The 15,247-nt window shown below is 56.8% G+C and overlaps 4 protein-coding genes across 4 annotated transcripts; 3 read left to right on the forward strand and 1 right to left on the reverse strand.

Moving 5' to 3' along the window:
- Positions 1-2,631: 2,631 nt before the first annotated feature.
- SLS55_001576 (uncharacterized protein) lies at positions 2,632-4,965 on the forward strand (the record flags this gene model as incomplete). The annotated part of the gene is made up of 1 exon (XM_066773068.1): positions 2,632-4,965. One exon carries the CDS (start codon positions 2,632-2,634, stop codon positions 4,963-4,965), a length of 2,334 nt encoding a protein of 777 aa, XP_066635635.1.
- A 1,366-nt stretch (positions 4,966-6,331) lies between these two features.
- On the forward strand, positions 6,332-7,019 carry SAR1 (COPII coat GTPase; the record flags this gene model as incomplete). The annotated part of the gene is made up of 4 exons (XM_066773069.1): positions 6,332-6,371; positions 6,436-6,489; positions 6,605-6,945; positions 7,011-7,019. The coding sequence occupies 4 exons, from the start codon at positions 6,332-6,334 to the stop codon at positions 7,017-7,019; spliced, it is 444 nt and encodes a 147-aa protein (XP_066635636.1).
- Positions 7,020-8,310: 1,291 nt separating this feature from the next.
- Positions 8,311-13,331, reverse strand: SLS55_001578 (uncharacterized protein; the record flags this gene model as incomplete). Its single annotated transcript, XM_066773070.1, has 6 exons — positions 8,311-10,387; positions 10,448-11,290; positions 11,421-12,372; positions 12,404-12,529; positions 12,665-12,857; positions 12,912-13,331. The coding sequence occupies 6 exons, from the start codon at positions 13,329-13,331 to the stop codon at positions 8,311-8,313; spliced, it is 4,611 nt and encodes a 1,536-aa protein (XP_066635637.1).
- Positions 13,332-14,141: 810 nt separating this feature from the next.
- On the forward strand, positions 14,142-15,220 carry SLS55_001579 (uncharacterized protein; the record flags this gene model as incomplete). Its single annotated transcript, XM_066773071.1, has 3 exons — positions 14,142-14,211; positions 14,369-14,544; positions 14,597-15,220. 3 exons carry the CDS (start codon positions 14,142-14,144, stop codon positions 15,218-15,220), a joined length of 870 nt encoding a protein of 289 aa, XP_066635638.1.
- Positions 15,221-15,247: the final 27 nt, after the last annotated feature.

The following is a 15,247-nucleotide window of genomic DNA, read 5'->3' on the forward strand; positions in this document are numbered from 1 at the left end:
AGTACCCTCCCGACGATCGGCTATCATTCATACGCGGGGAATCTGACGGAAGAGCTGAGGCAACGGTAGAATGGACGCGAATTCGAAACCTTACCTTGGCCGTGGACGACTCCACGGGCTTTCGTGACGCAGCACCGAGACGCGCGAGGACGAAAATGGGCAGTTCTGACTCGCACCTTTCCCGGCTGTTCCATAACGACACACGGCAGGAAGCTATTGCACGTAGTCTATTCGTGATGCTATGCCTTGGTGTTGAAGGCTGTGCTGCCATGGCGGCCCCATCGGAAGCAAAGGATGGGCGCAGCATTGATGCGCCCTCCCTGACGGCTCAGCATTACACGACAGCTGACGATCTGGCATTGCTTAGGCCATCTCCCTGAGAGCGGAGCACGTTAGCGCCCCTGCAGGCGTTGTCATCTGCGACGAAAAGGTTGATTCAAGTTGATTCAGCAGGTGGGCGGAGCGGGGACGTCCAGAACCGCATGGAGCGCCGCCAGTTTGTTTTGGAAACAGTGGCGCTGGACTGCCCACGGAACGCCCAGGGCGGACCTGAGGCCTCGGAGAATGGAGCATCAGGACTGCTCCGATCACGCCCGAGCAGGAGGCGAAGCTGACTGTGACGCAAGGTACGAAGCTGCTGACGAGCCGGTAGCCGAACGCATAAGCCGGACTGAGGATCAGGAATGTGTGTTGTTTGACGAAGTACCGTGACACCGGCACTGGATGACGTCGGTACCAGCTGGCCAGCAACAGTGACCTCAGCAGACAACACCCTAAGGGCATCAACGTTCCCCACGCTGGTGGTTCGGCGCGGGACATCCTTGCAACGCGTGTGGAGTGCAGGCGCGAGGGCGGCTAAGGCCGCCCGGCATGCAGTGATCATTGCTGCCACATGTTTGCTGGATGTGCGCAGCACGAGGCAAAGCAATGGTGAGGCGGCGAGATGGTACCTACCGCACGCGTAGTCACGAAGCGGCTGCTGCGCTTGCAGCGACTCTAGCAAAAGACAGGGCAGCGCATGCGGACAAGCGGCTGCTGCAGGCGAATGAGGGCGCGGCAAGCACTGTTGGCAGATGACCTTGCGAGACGTGGGTGCAGCCTCCAAGTTTCCAGCTCGAGAGGCAGCAGGGCGCGAAGAGCGGTGAGATAGGGGAAGGAGGAGTGCGGAACAACTCAATGAGGCGCGGCACCTCAGGACTGCGGTAGGGGCGTGCGTGAGAAATTGCTCGTAGCCGAAACGGTCGCGCTCTGCCGTTGGTGAAGCCGCGCCCATGAGCCATCCGACGAGACCGGACAGCAGGCAGCGGCGCGCCTGGCCGGCCCCGAGCGGTGCAAAAGGCAATTGCTTGCTGTGGCGCGCAGCGCAATGTGTTGAGGGCGTGCGACAGCTCGTACGCGCGCGCGGGAGGGAGACACGGAGAGGCACGATGATGGGCTGCAAGGCATCCCATTCCAGCGAGGGGGAAAAGCGCGCACTCGAGGACGGTAACAGCAAGCCGAGCCTGTCAGATGCGGGCAGCAAGAGTGGGCGGTGGCGCCGGGAACAGGCAGGCCGCCGCGGTCGCACGGCAGCCGATCAGGGTCTGCGGGCTCGCTCAGCTCACGCACACAGCTGGTTGGCGCGTGGAGAGCAGGTTTTGCAGGAGGGGAGAGCAGGCGCGTTGCGGTGGCCATCCACGTTGCGGCCGCTGACGGAATGCCCCAAGCAGTAGGGCTGAGCCGCGGCGATTGACGGCGCACGGCGGTGACGGTCAGCAAAGCAGATCTAACTAAGCCGATGCCACCGTGGCTCCGTGCTGTGTGCTGTTGCATGCAGGCGAGGCGCTGCCCTACCGCACCCACGGGCATCACGGCGACGGACCCACCCGCCCAACACTCATTTAGCACCGCCCGGCCGCCCGTGGTCCTCTCGCGCGCCCACCGTGCAAAATTGCCGGGCAATTCCCGCAACGAAAAGCTTGAGCTAGCACGCACAGCGCCTTCTTGAGAGCGAGCCCGCCCACACAACCAACCTCTCTTCCTCACGCCCTCGCCGCACCACCGCATCGCCCGTCCGCCCGCGCGCCTCTCCACGCCGCCGCTCCCTGCGTGCGCGCCCCTCACGAGGCCGTGTCCGAGTCTCACCCGCGCGAAATTGGGAAATTAGGAGCAGCAATTTCTTGGCTGCTGGCGGATCCGGCCCTTTTGACGCGCCCAGCGACCCAGCCTGCGCATCGCCACAACTCTGCTGCGCATCTTGCTCCAAACGTCGCAAGGTACGCCCCAGCGCGAGCAAGCATGCTCCCCGCCTGCTTCTAATGCTCACCCTAAGCCTGCAGGGCCGCTGTCCTTCCGCTTCCTGATCTTTTGAAACACGACATCAAACCTCACAATGTTGGTTCTGATATTATAGCCCTGCGGTCCTTAGGGACAACTACAACAGCGACAGCGACAGCAGCGCCGGACTAGCATCCGCCACATACTCGCCCACGCCTCCCCGCCGGCCACCGGCCCTGGACGCGCGGAACCTCTCCCTTCGAATCTCGAAACCTGTATATTTCCACATAGCGGCTTCATCAGCCCCCAGTATTTTCTTGGCTCGCCACAGAACTACAGCCACCGCTAGTACTAAATTTGCCGCCGTTCTCAGACATGGCTTCAAACCAAAAAGACTTCGACACCATCACAGCAAACATGCAGACCAGGACGCTCCAGAACCAGCCGACTGCGCAGGAAGGCTCCATGAGCCTCGGGGAGGAGCTTCTCGCAGACACCGACGAACCACCTGACGAACAACTGCGGACCCCTCGCCCCACTCCGCGCAAGCCTGCTCCATTGGGCATTGCGACCAATTTCGCAAAGAGCCAGTGTAAATCTCGCCACCACAAGGAATCCTTGTTGACCCAGGCCCTCCACTCCGAGAGCGATTCGCAGTCGGATGACGACCACCATGTTGAGCTTAAGCGAGGCATGTCCACGGCCTCGACGTGGAGCAATGTCAGCACGGCTTCGACCGACCTTACCAGCGACGGAGGTTTCACGAGCCCCGGCACAAGGACCAGCTCTCCTAGCCCGCCGCTCCCTGCTACCCTCCGAGGTCTCCCCATCATCTCCATCAAGAAGGAATCCGATCTTGCTCTTACCATCCGCCACGACAAGAACATCGCGGAGAGGATTGAAAACAAGACTGTCAAAATCACCGACGGAAACTCGGTTGAGGCGGGACTCGGACGCAGAAGGTGCATCACCTTTGCCTGCGGAAAGGAGAGCAGTGCCAATGCTGCTCCCACGAAGCCACAGTCCCCACCCCGCGCCGACGAGAAGGCTGCAGAGCCCACTCCTCGCCGTTGCACCATCAAGTTCGCATGCGACGCGAAGGTCACGACACCTGTGAAGAAGTCTCGCATGGCAAGCCCTCCTCCGCCTCAGAACCGGCTTGCTGTTCCAGGCAAGGGTGCGCCACGCTCGCACCGTGGCTCAGACTCGACTGTGCGGAACGACTCTCCTAAGAGCGTACGCAAGAGTGCCTCTGTCATTCGCCACTCGAGAAAGTACAGCGAGAACTCAGACATCGGGCGCCGCGAGGCCACGCGCTTTCACGAATTTGCCAGTTCCGAAGAGGAAGTCGAAGAATGGACCCAAGAGCTTACATGCCACAAGACGCGCTTGACGGTTACCGACACCTTGAAGATCGAGAACGGGTTGAGAAAACTCGGCGAAGAGGTCGAGGAGGAGGCATTGGAAGACGACGATGAGGATGAGGAACTACTTGACGAGGATGACGAGGATCTGGACCTAGACGAAGACCTGGACGATGACGAAGAGGAAGAGGAAGAGGAGGAAGAAGAAGAGAACGACAATGAATCTGTCATATCCGATGGCAGCGTCTCTGACGGCGGTTTCCAGACCGACGACGAGCAGGGCTTTGCTGGTTCTGATGATGAAAGTGACGCCGGGTCTGACTACCAATGGTGGGCGCCTAGTCGCATAGTCGCCCCCAGTTCCAGTGAGCCTGAGCACATTAGGCCATCAGGTCATCGCAGTCTGTCCGACTCTACCTGCTCAATTGCATCTGGCTCTGGCGTGTTCACCAAGGCTTCTCCTGCCAAGAAAAGGAAGCCAGTCAACATTCGTCCTCGTAGCCCCGAGCTTCCTGACAGCACGGACTTCGTCTGCGGCACCCTCGACGAGGACCGCCCTCTGGAAGATGCTTACTACTCCGCCCTCGAGCAACGCAGGGCTGCCAAACACAAGCAGACTCCTCAGGACATCGATCCCACCTTCCCCACCTCGGACCCTGAGATGGACGAGGAAGACGAGGACGACGAAGTGGACGCGGCTGCTGAAGACAGCGACCAGCACATGTTGATGCATGGCCAGCTTGACCAAATCGACGACATCGAAGGCCGTGGCCGTCGTCGGACAGGGTCAAAGCGCTCCCCGATCTCGTCGCCCAAGCGTCTTCGTTCTCCACCACCGCCGGCCAAGCGCGGACAGGCCCACCGCTCCCCGCCTCCCCGTCGTCTTTTCGGTCAATCCCCGAAGCGTCTCCGTTCTCCGCCGCCTGCCGGCCGCGTCCGTTCCCCGCCGCACGCGCGTCGCACGTCCCTGGCTGTTACATATAGACAGCAGAAGGTGATTCAATTTGCGGGTATGGATCAGGGGCCTCCGCCGACGTTTGTGGCATCTCTCCCTCGGCCTCCTACCCTCTTCCACCAAAGCGCCTACTACGACGACGACGAGGAGGGCGAGACGACTACCAACGACACGCTGAAGCGTGGGCCCATGGACATCAAAGCCGGAACTGCCCTCAAGCGGCAGCGCCGCAAAGAAAAACTATACCAGAAGCATTGCCGCAAGGCTTGCAAAAAAGAAGAGCGCCGCCCTGCGCCGGGCAAGGGCGCGGAGCGCATGCGCGAGGTTGGCATGGGGCTTGCCGCGTACAGAGGCAAGAAGGCCACGCCAGTGCATGTGCTTTCGTACTGAGAGGAGCGCCGCTGACTTGTCGGCACCTTTACGAGTCTCCGGACTTGCTGGTCGCTGCTCTCGCGCACATTTCACGTTGCATATTTCCGTTACTGTAAATACCCACGCTTCCCGTTTTCGGCGTTTTCGCTGGACGCAGCAGGTACTCTAGCGATTTGTTTATATCAAGGTCTTAATCTTCCTGCATATTCCCCTATTTTGACGATGCCTGCAGCTTTGCGTCGGACTGCTCTGCAGCCAGGCACACGGCCTTCCAACACGCAAAAGGGCAGGATACCCCACGACTTGATGACCAAGCATTACACCCAGGCGTTTTCTTATCATCCATCTCTGCTTTCGTTGCGAATGAGGGTTCTTTCTTTCTGGAACACATTGGGCAGCGAGGAGTTATTCATATCGATCGCTCAGGGAGGGCTGTTCGCGGATAGCATAGCATTTGCATAGGACGGGTTGGGAGGATGGGCTGTTGGGAGGATGGGTTGGGAGCCGGGTTACGACGGTACAAACGATGGGGTCGTAGGTGAATTGAGACACATTGGTTTCGGGACAGTTTTGCAACGTGTCATGAGTGCGAATTGCTGGTGCCTGCTCGAATGCTGGGGTTCTGCGGAGGTGGGAGTGGTAGGCTCAGTCAGCGCCGGCGGGTGAGTGGCGGGGCGGCTCGTGGGCGGAGCCGAGGAGAGGCTGCCAAGAGCCAGATTGACGTTGGCTCTCATCATGGTCTGGCCACAGATTTCCACCGACGACTCTCCAGCTTCCAACACCGCAGCTGCCAACCTTCCGACGCACACTTGCTCCGTCCTCTACACTCCTCGCGCAACCAACTACCTCCGCCGCCATGTGGATTATCGACTGGTGTACGTCCGCCCGCCCCGTCCGCCCGCCCAACCTTCCATCAGCACCGTCTCGTGCCCGTCGCCGCGACGCCTCAGACCCCTGCTCGCAGCCGTCGCGCCTGCGCACTGCACCTGTAGCTGGAGACACATCTGCGGGATGGTTTGCTGATTCAAGTGTGCAACAGTCTGGGATGTCCTCGCAAGCTTGGGCCTGCTGAACAAGCATGCGGTGCGTGGCCCCGATCCAACCCGCCCTCTGGAAAGCATTTGGCCACGGGCGCACAGAATGCGGTTGAGAAAGCGGTCGCTGACGGTCCGGGTGGATACAGAAGCTGCTTTTCCTCGGTCTCGACAATGCCGGCAAGACCACTCTCCTGCACATGTTGAAGGTACGTTCACCCATCATCTCCGACCTCACTCGGTGCCGCCCGGACAATGAACGCTGACGACGTCTGCTCTTACAGAACGATCGCGTGTATGTATTCCACATCGCCCACTAGACGGTACAGTTCCGAGGCAGATTGCTGACCATGGCCAACAGTGCCATCCTTCAGCCCACTCTCCACCCTAGTACGTTTCCAACCCCGGACTCGTTATCGCGGTCGCTTTTGGACATCAGCTAACAATAGCCCAGCCTCTGAGGAGCTGAGCATCGGTTCCTGCCGCTTCACTACCTTCGATCTCGGTGGTATGTCTCTCATCCCCGCCACCCCTGCCCGTCTCTCCCTTCTCCGTGCCACGCACAGCCGACGGCACCAGCCCTTCCCGAGCCATTACTAAGCATGGCAATCGAACAACAACAGGTCACCAGCAGGCGCGTCGTCTGTGGAAAGATTACTTCCCCGAGGTTTCCGGCATCGTCTTCCTCGTCGACGCCAAGGATCCGGAGCGCTTCGCCGAGTCCAAGGCCGAGCTGGACGCGCTCCTGTCGATGGAGGAGCTCCAGAAGACGCCCTTCCTCATCCTCGGCAACAAGATCGACCACCCCAACGCCGTCTCCGAGGACCAGCTGAGGCACGAGCTCGGCCTGTACCAGACCACGGGCAAGGGCAAGGTCCCGCTCGAGGGCATCCGCCCCATCGAGGTCTTCATGTGCTCCGTCGTCATGAGACAAGGCTACGGCGAGGGTATCCGCTGGCTGTACGTGAATTCTTGGCTGGGTCGTTTACTTGATGGGGGTGCTGACGGTTTTCGGTTTGTAGGTCGCAGTACGTCTAAGTCGTCGATACACGTCGGATTCGATAAGCGAAACGAAACGGCACGAGACTCTGGACATACAACACGACTTGGCACAAGAAATCGACATTTTTCGAAGAATGGTCAATCCATTAAGCGGGATGCGCCAACGATACATGGAAGACTGGAATGTGTTTTGGGGAAGGTGCGTGGGGAGATGGTGTGTGGATCCAAGCGGTTTATTGCTCGTGGAGGTGATGGGGTAGGGGGGAGGAAGACAGGCTTGGATCACGGACTGGTGGATGGGATGAGGAATATGGCCTTTCCTTATCATGACAAACAGCGGCGGATAGCCTTGCTGAAGGAAAGGCGACATCATTGTCCTTTATTAACGAGTGCTGCAATTAGATTTTGCGAACGGGTCTTATTCATACAATTCCCTTTTTTTACCGCTGTTTCGGTCTTTCCTTTCTGAACTCACATGTCTGGAGTATGAGCTTGAGCACAGACTTCTTTCAGCATGTCGGCCCTCTCAATAATAGTCATGCTGTTCGGCGGCGCAAGGTCCTTTCTCCAACATGTGCTCTGGAGACAGGCACATGAACGTTCGTCTGTGGTACAGGTACGTATGCTGCTTGTTTTGATGATGTCATGATATTTCCTCCCTTGGCGCTTTGGCCCTGAGCTTCAAGCTGGCGCAAGCAGTGCCTCAAATATCTTCGACGAGGCGGCGTGCAGTTCACCTTCTACTGTCAGTAATCAGTGATAGGGTTGTTGCTCGGTAAGAGACAGGTACCACCCACGTAACTGTTCGGCCTCTTGCTCTCGGCGTATCACTCCGCCGAAAGCTCATGGAGCAGAAAGCAAAAAGGTACTTGAGTTGATAATGATACTTTCCATCATTACTACTAGTCGATGGTTGCCACTTCTGATCACCATTCTTGTTGGCGCTTGATAGCTGTCGTCAACATCACCCAATGATTGTGGTCACGGCGGGTGACAAAAGAAATTGCCCACCCACCCGTATCTACCTCATGGAGAAATTCGACACGGGATGGGCAGTTGCGTTGGTCACCCGCCGTGTGGTCGTCATTGTTTCTCTCTGTGGTAACTGACTTGCTTCCCATCAGTTACCAATAATGGGTGGCTTTTGGCTTATTCGAAGTCAATAGGTCGGCATCGTTGTCGGCCATTCTAAAGTGGCAGTCGACCACTGCAACAACTTGACTTAACGTCCTTGAAGAGGAGCATTGCATATAAATTGGCCTGTTTAAACGATGAATAGCACCGTAAAACATCGGAAGGGAAGACAAGACTCCCAATCTCCCTCCCCCTAAACGATATACGGCTCCAAATCACAATCACCATCCACATCAAACCTCTCCACCTTATCATCCAGCCTCCCCAACCCCCTATTCTCCGCCAACCGCACCCCGCACGCCGACCTCCCCCACCCTCCCAGATCATCCTTCTCCCTCAGCCACACGCCCACCGGCATCGCCGCCCGGCCACCCAGCCCCTGCGCCACCCCTTCAAACTTCGCCTCTTCCGACGCCGCATCCGTCTGTCCCGCCCCCGCTCCCCCATGCTCAGTGTTGTCGTATAATTCACCGTCCCTACCGCCGCCACGGCCGCCTGCACCCAGCCGCTTCTTCGCAGACATCAACGTCCGATCCGAGCCGATCAGCACGCGCGCCGCCGCCGCCGCCGCCGCCGTCGTCGTTTTCCCTTCTCCTCCGCCCCCACTACTGCCGGGGAAGAACCGCACGCTACGCGTGGCGGCGGTGGCAGGCAAGAACACGGTCTCGCACGGCTCGGCGAGCACGAGGTCGGCGTCCAGCTGCGCCCGCACCTGATCGTCTGGGGACGTCGAAGACGAGGAGGAGGAGGAGGAGGAGGAGGAGGTCGACGGATGTACTGGCGGCGCCGCGAACAAACGCACGCGGTGCACGCGCAGCGCCCGCGCGCTCTGCGCCACGTACAAGTAGTCGGCCGTCCACGTCACGGCGAAGGGCAGGCGCGCGACGGGCAGCGAGCGCACCGCGGGCTGCAGGGCGAGCTTGGCGCGGTGGATCTGCGCGGGCGGCGTGCGGGTGGGTTTGGTGGCGGAGAGGCGGTAGGTGGAGACGAAGAGGGAGAGGGAGAGGGGGGGTGCGGCGGCGGCGGCGGCGGCGGCGGCGGCGGCGGCGGCGGTTTTTGCTTTGCGCTGGGCGGAACGTCGGCTGAGGGGCTGCCGCTGCTGGGCTTCGAGCGTGGCGATGTGCAGGTGCTGGCCCGAGGGCGAGAAGTGGCATTTGATGAAGACTTGGCGCGTCATTGAGGTGGTCGGGCGGAGTTTGCGGGTGAAGTATTGCCGCGCCTCGTAGTCGAGGAAGAGGATGGTGCTTGGGCCGAGGGGCCAGGCGACTAGTGGGAGAGAGGGGTGGATGGCGGGAGGGGAGTCGTAGAGGGGTAGGTGGAGGGGCTGGCGCAGGCGGAAGAGGTGCTTCAGTCCCGATTCGGATGTTCTGAAGACTTGGATCGAGGCCCGCAGGTCTGGCTGCGTCTGCTTCCTGGGCCGCTTTCTGCTTTCGTAGGCCAGGAATGCGCGGACCCTGTCTGATCCTTCGTCGCTGTCGCTGTCGCGGTTGAGCGCGACGTACGCCTCGTCGGCATCCGAGTCGTCGTCACGATACCCCTTGTGAAAGCGAGCGAATGGATTGCCTCCGAGGTCACTGCCACTGCTGACTTCAGAATCGGTCTCCTCCGTATCTTCCTCTTCTGTCGTTGATCCGCTCTCAGAGCTCCCGATGTGCCCTTTGAACATTTCCAAGGCATTTTCATCTTCCAGGGCATCGCTTGGCTCGGTGGATGCCTCGCTACAGCTTTCGTCCATGGAACTCCAACTCTCCTCTGAGCTGGACAATGAGGTTTCGTCGTCTTCGGGGTCTGACTCGGACACTTCTGTGTCAGATGAACTGTCTTCTCCACGCTTCTGTTGCGCTCTCGCGAACAAATTCGCCAAATCCTGAAAAGGGTCTTCGGTGATACTACTCTCAGGGCCCAGCATGTTGCTGTTTCGACGACTCGCAATAACTACGAGTCCTGGGATCAAGGCAAACTCTTGGAAATACGCGGGAATCTCGTCCTTTCCGCCGTTTCCGGGCTGGAGAGCACTGAAGTTCCCATCCTTGTCCCGCAGGAAAATGGAAGACCCGATGCGGAGACAGTCTCCGTTGTCGCCGAAGGAAATTGGCTTCTCTTGGCTGTATCTGGTCTTTACGTCGTCGTCCTCGAGCCTGAGGTAGAGCGGCCAGTAGGATTCCTCTCCCACATCAATGAACTGCCTCTTGCAGAGACATGGATATTCCATGTTTTTCAGCTGCCACGTCTCACAGACAAATCGGAGATGAGATGTGGCGGTGCGAGAGCTGTGCGGTGGATACACATCAGCAGAGATTGTGCACGATTTGGGGAATTGAGAAACTCACACGAACTGTAGCACATGAACAAAGTCTCCACCATGCGAATAGCCTTCGTAGCACTGGCGTGTGCTGGTGATACCAGTTGGCTCGTTGTTGCTCAGTTTAAAGCTGACATATCGGCTCTGGAATTGAGACATGAAATTCTCGCGACCCAGAGCACCAAAGAGGCAGCGGTCGATCTCGCCAGCAAATTGGGGCATCAGACATTTTGGGTTTTCGCAACACCCACATTTGAGATAGTACGACCACTCGTGGATGAACTCGCGATAGTCTCGTCGGATGTGGCACTCTTGACTGTCCCGTGAAGCAAACCAGTCCGGAAACACTCTTCGGAGAAACTTTTGGTGCTCGGGCCTGCCGTTGACTGTAAAGATGGAAAAGTGGCTGTCAACGTACAAATGCTGGAGCTGGAGCAAGGTTTGGTAGTTTGAGGAGAGAACAAAGCGCGAGACCAAGGCCTTCAGATTGGGCGTCGGCTTCACCGCATCGAGGTGTTTGTCCCAGTATTTCGCTGAGTAGCGCAGAAACCCATCCGTTTCGATTGCCTCTCCGCCGAAGGTTTTCCATTGGCCCTCTGAGAAGCTCAATGGCTTTTCGAACCTTGGATCGGCCAGATACCGAGTGCAAACTTCTGCAAGGTGATATTCGTTGATGGAAACAGCTTCAGGGCCGAGATAATCCTTTTCCAGGACGCCAGGATTTGCCTCAAGGAACCTCCGAACGGTGCTGTGGAAAAGTTCGCATTTGTCTGATTCATCATCTCCAGGGCCCTCGGTGATAATGAATGGAGGGAACAGTGATTTCACCATGTGGAGGCGAGGTTTCTTCCGCAGCACTTTAGACTCTGGACTACGCATCATGCAGAGAGCGTCCCGAATCTCACTCACTGAGACTCGGCGGCGTGCAAAGCAAACGATCGACAATATTTTGCTGGCATTTATGTAAGTCTCAAGCCGATGATGAAAGGTGGTTTACTGACCTCGCACGTTCTCGAGCATGCTGCTGCGTGCGGTGGAACAGCGCTGCATAGTACTCATCCAGGCTCCATGGCTGGCTCGTTTCGATGAAGTTTTGCACCTCTTCGGGACTTTCACAAATGTCTCTGATGTGCTCTATCATGCACCGTGCCCATAGGAAGTTCCCTTTCACCCTATCCCTCAACGTGCTCATAAGTTGATCCAGCTCGTCATGCTCGAGGTCCAATTTCCTGAGCTGTGGGAGTTCTTGATCGAAAAACAACCGCAACGCCGCTTCGTTCTGGTCAGTGAGACTAACTCGGGCGTGCGATTCCAGCTTTTTGGAAATATGGGCACGCTCCTGACTCGATACCCAGAGTCGAACCAACCCTTTCGACACTGGTTCAGTCAGTGGAATCAAGTCTGACAGAATTTGTGGAGCTGGTTGAGAATGAGGTGGTCCCTCTGAGGGTTCTTCATCCACACCATCGAGGAAGATGTAGATCTTCGTGAAAACCGTGGATTCCGCTATAGCCTTGATCATGTTCAGGATGCCATTCTTCTGCACTTTTGGTAAAGTGTCCACGAAGGCGCAGATGGAGTCCGGCAATTCCTTCTTGGTGCTCCAAATCTGTTCGAGTAATTGCTGAGCAATGCTCTGGAGGACCTGAAGCGTAGGCACCCTCTCGTCAAACCGGTAGAAGTATGATGCCACTCCGGCAGACGGAAATTTGTCTTTTGTCTTCTGTATCACTTGCGAGCAAAGCATGGACTTTCCGGCTCCAGGAGTAGCAGTCAGCCAGAAGACTGGACTATTCGTAGAACTTGCAGTCCATTCTTTGAACTCGGCAGCCTCGAAAATCCAGTCGGTCGTATCCACTACTGTTGTCTCCGGACGGGAAGACCCGACGCGGTCCTGAGAGCTTGCTGACGATTGGCCGCCAAGCCACTGCACTGCGGATTGGTATATCTTCCCTACAATCACATCACATCAGTCTCCATCTACCGCTGGCCGAAAGCTGTTTCTTACGTTTCTGTTCCTCATGCTGCTGGGCGAGGAACTTGAGGAATTCCTGTCTGTGGCTGTCCCCCTTTTCCTGATGAATCCAACCGCCCAAATCCTCCAGATCCTCTCGATCCGTTTTTATAGCGGACGCTATCTTCTCAAATTCTCGGGTGGGGCCAGGGCTGAAGCTTTTCAGCCAAAACACAGGCGCTAAGTACTTGTTAACGGCGCCAGACGTCAGACGGAGTCAGGACCACACACTGGACCTCTTGCACTCTTTCCAGACAAGGGTACAGAATGCGACGACATTCAAGCACGATCTGTGCAGTACGTGGTTCATCGAGTCCGACTCATGGAATAGAGTCTTGAAATGATTGATCCGTTCCAGGTGGAAACTGACACGATCGATCTGGTCTCCAAAACTGTCGAAAAGGTGTGCTGCTCGGCTGGCGCTCTAAGAAAATCATCAGTAACACACGGCCGAACACAACCCAGATTGAGCCCTTACATTGATGAGAATCTTGAGGCATCCCCAAATGACTGCGCCCGGCGTTGGGTCAGCCGAACAGATTGTGTCAATTACACTGTAGTATCCCGTCAGAAGGTTGACGACAGGAGCCACGAATCGGTTGAAGGCCTTCCACGAGCGATGTCGGGAAGCCCTGCGTTCCTCAGCAGCCTTTAGCGCGGATACAGAAGTCGCCGTGATTGGGCCATGTTTGATGTCGTTTTGGATCTCACGGAAGAAGATGGCTGCATCTTTGTCCAGAATGGACGCGACTCGGTCACGGACGTCCTCTTCAAACCTCGATATTGACCTTAGTAGCATTAGCAGGGAGACATTTGGGCATTGCATACGTGAGTGCTCGAACCTGCCAGTGGAAGTCGAGTCAGCATCCGAAAACGTAGCGACTTGGTTGCCGTTCATGTTGTATGGCATTTCCAGCAGCAATAGAAGAACTCAGGTATGCTTGACTTTTAAATTCCAAACCTATTATCGTCTTGGCGTCAAAGCCGGGGCTGCGTTGAGATAGCCAGCGGTATCCTGGCATATTGATTGCGCTACCTTTGATGTCATCGGAGCCTAGCGATTATTTGTGATGCGTCAGCAATGTGGTGAATGTCCTTGGCTGCATGTTCCGACCATGCGGGCTCGCCAGAACAATGGGTGAAATGCAGGGTTCAGCTACACCAGTGGCGGATATCCGACCAGTGAGGGCCGTGTGCCAGTTGAGTCATTTATTGTATGACGTGAGAATCGCCCTTCAGGCATCACGATGAGGCTCTGCAAGCGGGGGTGGACCGTCTCAGCAGATTCTCCGCAACTTCCCGTGTGTGGGGGCCATGCATGCCCATTGATTGGGACACGCCATCTTGCAGCCACATCATCAGTAAAGGCGTCCACTGCATATTCCCGAACGAAAATCCTTCGCATAGCGTCTGTCGGCTTTTCATCTTCAGCCTTCTTACAGACGACAGTAGCGCATTATCTTATCAACTGACCCCACTTGCGCGTGTTCCAGGCTTCCAGCTTGAAATTCAGGTAGGCTGTATGTCGTGCGGATCCCACTGGATTTCTCCCTTACATATGCCGCCTAAGCTATCACGGTTTCCTGACATAAGTTCGATGGGTTGTTGCTAATTACCTGCAGCCAAAGTCTGAGTACTCCTCACGCCCTCGGCCAACCTTTGTCTCATACCGAAAGAAAACACATCATATACACCCGTTGTCGACATCATGCCGGAAGAGGAAAACGACGGTGCTACTGAAGCAAAGCCGAGCACTGGTGAAGGGAAGCGCATCAAGCGTGTGGACGAATAGTACAGTAGCCTTGTGTTGACGTGAGAAGCAGAGCTGACATCACGCAACAGCTACGACTAGTAAGGACACAAACAACACATCGTCCCAAGCTTGTTCTAACAGTACCCAAAGCCGAACCTATTCTTGGAAGCATAAGAGTTCAGCCAAGGCTCAAAGGAAGAAGGACCGGAAAGGACTGGTGCTTTTTGTCCGCAAAATCATCGATTTCAAAGGCCGGGCCCTTAGGACCGAAATCGACATTGCGAATCCAGGCTTGGCCGAAGTCCTCAAAACCTTGAATCCCGAGGCCGAGAACTTGGAGCAGTGCGATCCTCCCGTGGTGAGTCTGATTCGCGCGGGGCAAGCCGATTCTCGGCTGAAATGTTTTGCAGGCAGATCCAGTGCTGTTCTACCATTCGAGAAAGGCGCTGAAGGAGAGGCTCGCATCAGAAGAGTCCAAGCCCAATCCAGACCAGGATCTCGTCACTGGCCTGTCTACCGCATTGGAGTACATCAAAAGCGACCATGGCCAAACCGTAGCAAATATGAATACCCTCCTCGTCAGCGAGCAGATCACATGGGAGCTCATATGGGCACTCTTCACTCCAAACAGTTTGGTTTACCATTACCATGAGCTGACTCAACAAGTCCAATTGCTCCGCTTCCGCAAGGCAACCAAGAAGAAGGACTGGGATCAGATGGTCATGTACTGGCACATTGATTGCGACGCCGTTGTCTTTGACGGCGACAAGTTCGGCCTTGCCAAAATCTCTCACTTGAGGATTGACGAATACCCGGGCTCTCGGTACATACGCGATCTTCCCGTATATCCATTGGATTTCGCCAAGGACAAGGACTCGGTCTGCGAACACGCCGTCGCTCGCGGGAAGCGCTATTCGGCCATCACGAAAGCGGAATACGTGGAATGCGACGGACCTGCGATGCGGGAAATACTCAACAAGGACCTCAAGCCGAAGCAGTTCACTTTCTCGGTAAGGGAACTCCAGCCGGAATGACTCGATTGCAGTATATCTGACTAACCG

The sequence above is a fragment of the Diplodia seriata genome, assembly GCF_021436955.1.
Source record: "Diplodia seriata strain FDS-637 chromosome Unknown scaffold_2, whole genome shotgun sequence".
Lineage (NCBI taxonomy): Eukaryota > Fungi > Ascomycota > Dothideomycetes > Botryosphaeriales > Botryosphaeriaceae > Diplodia > Diplodia seriata.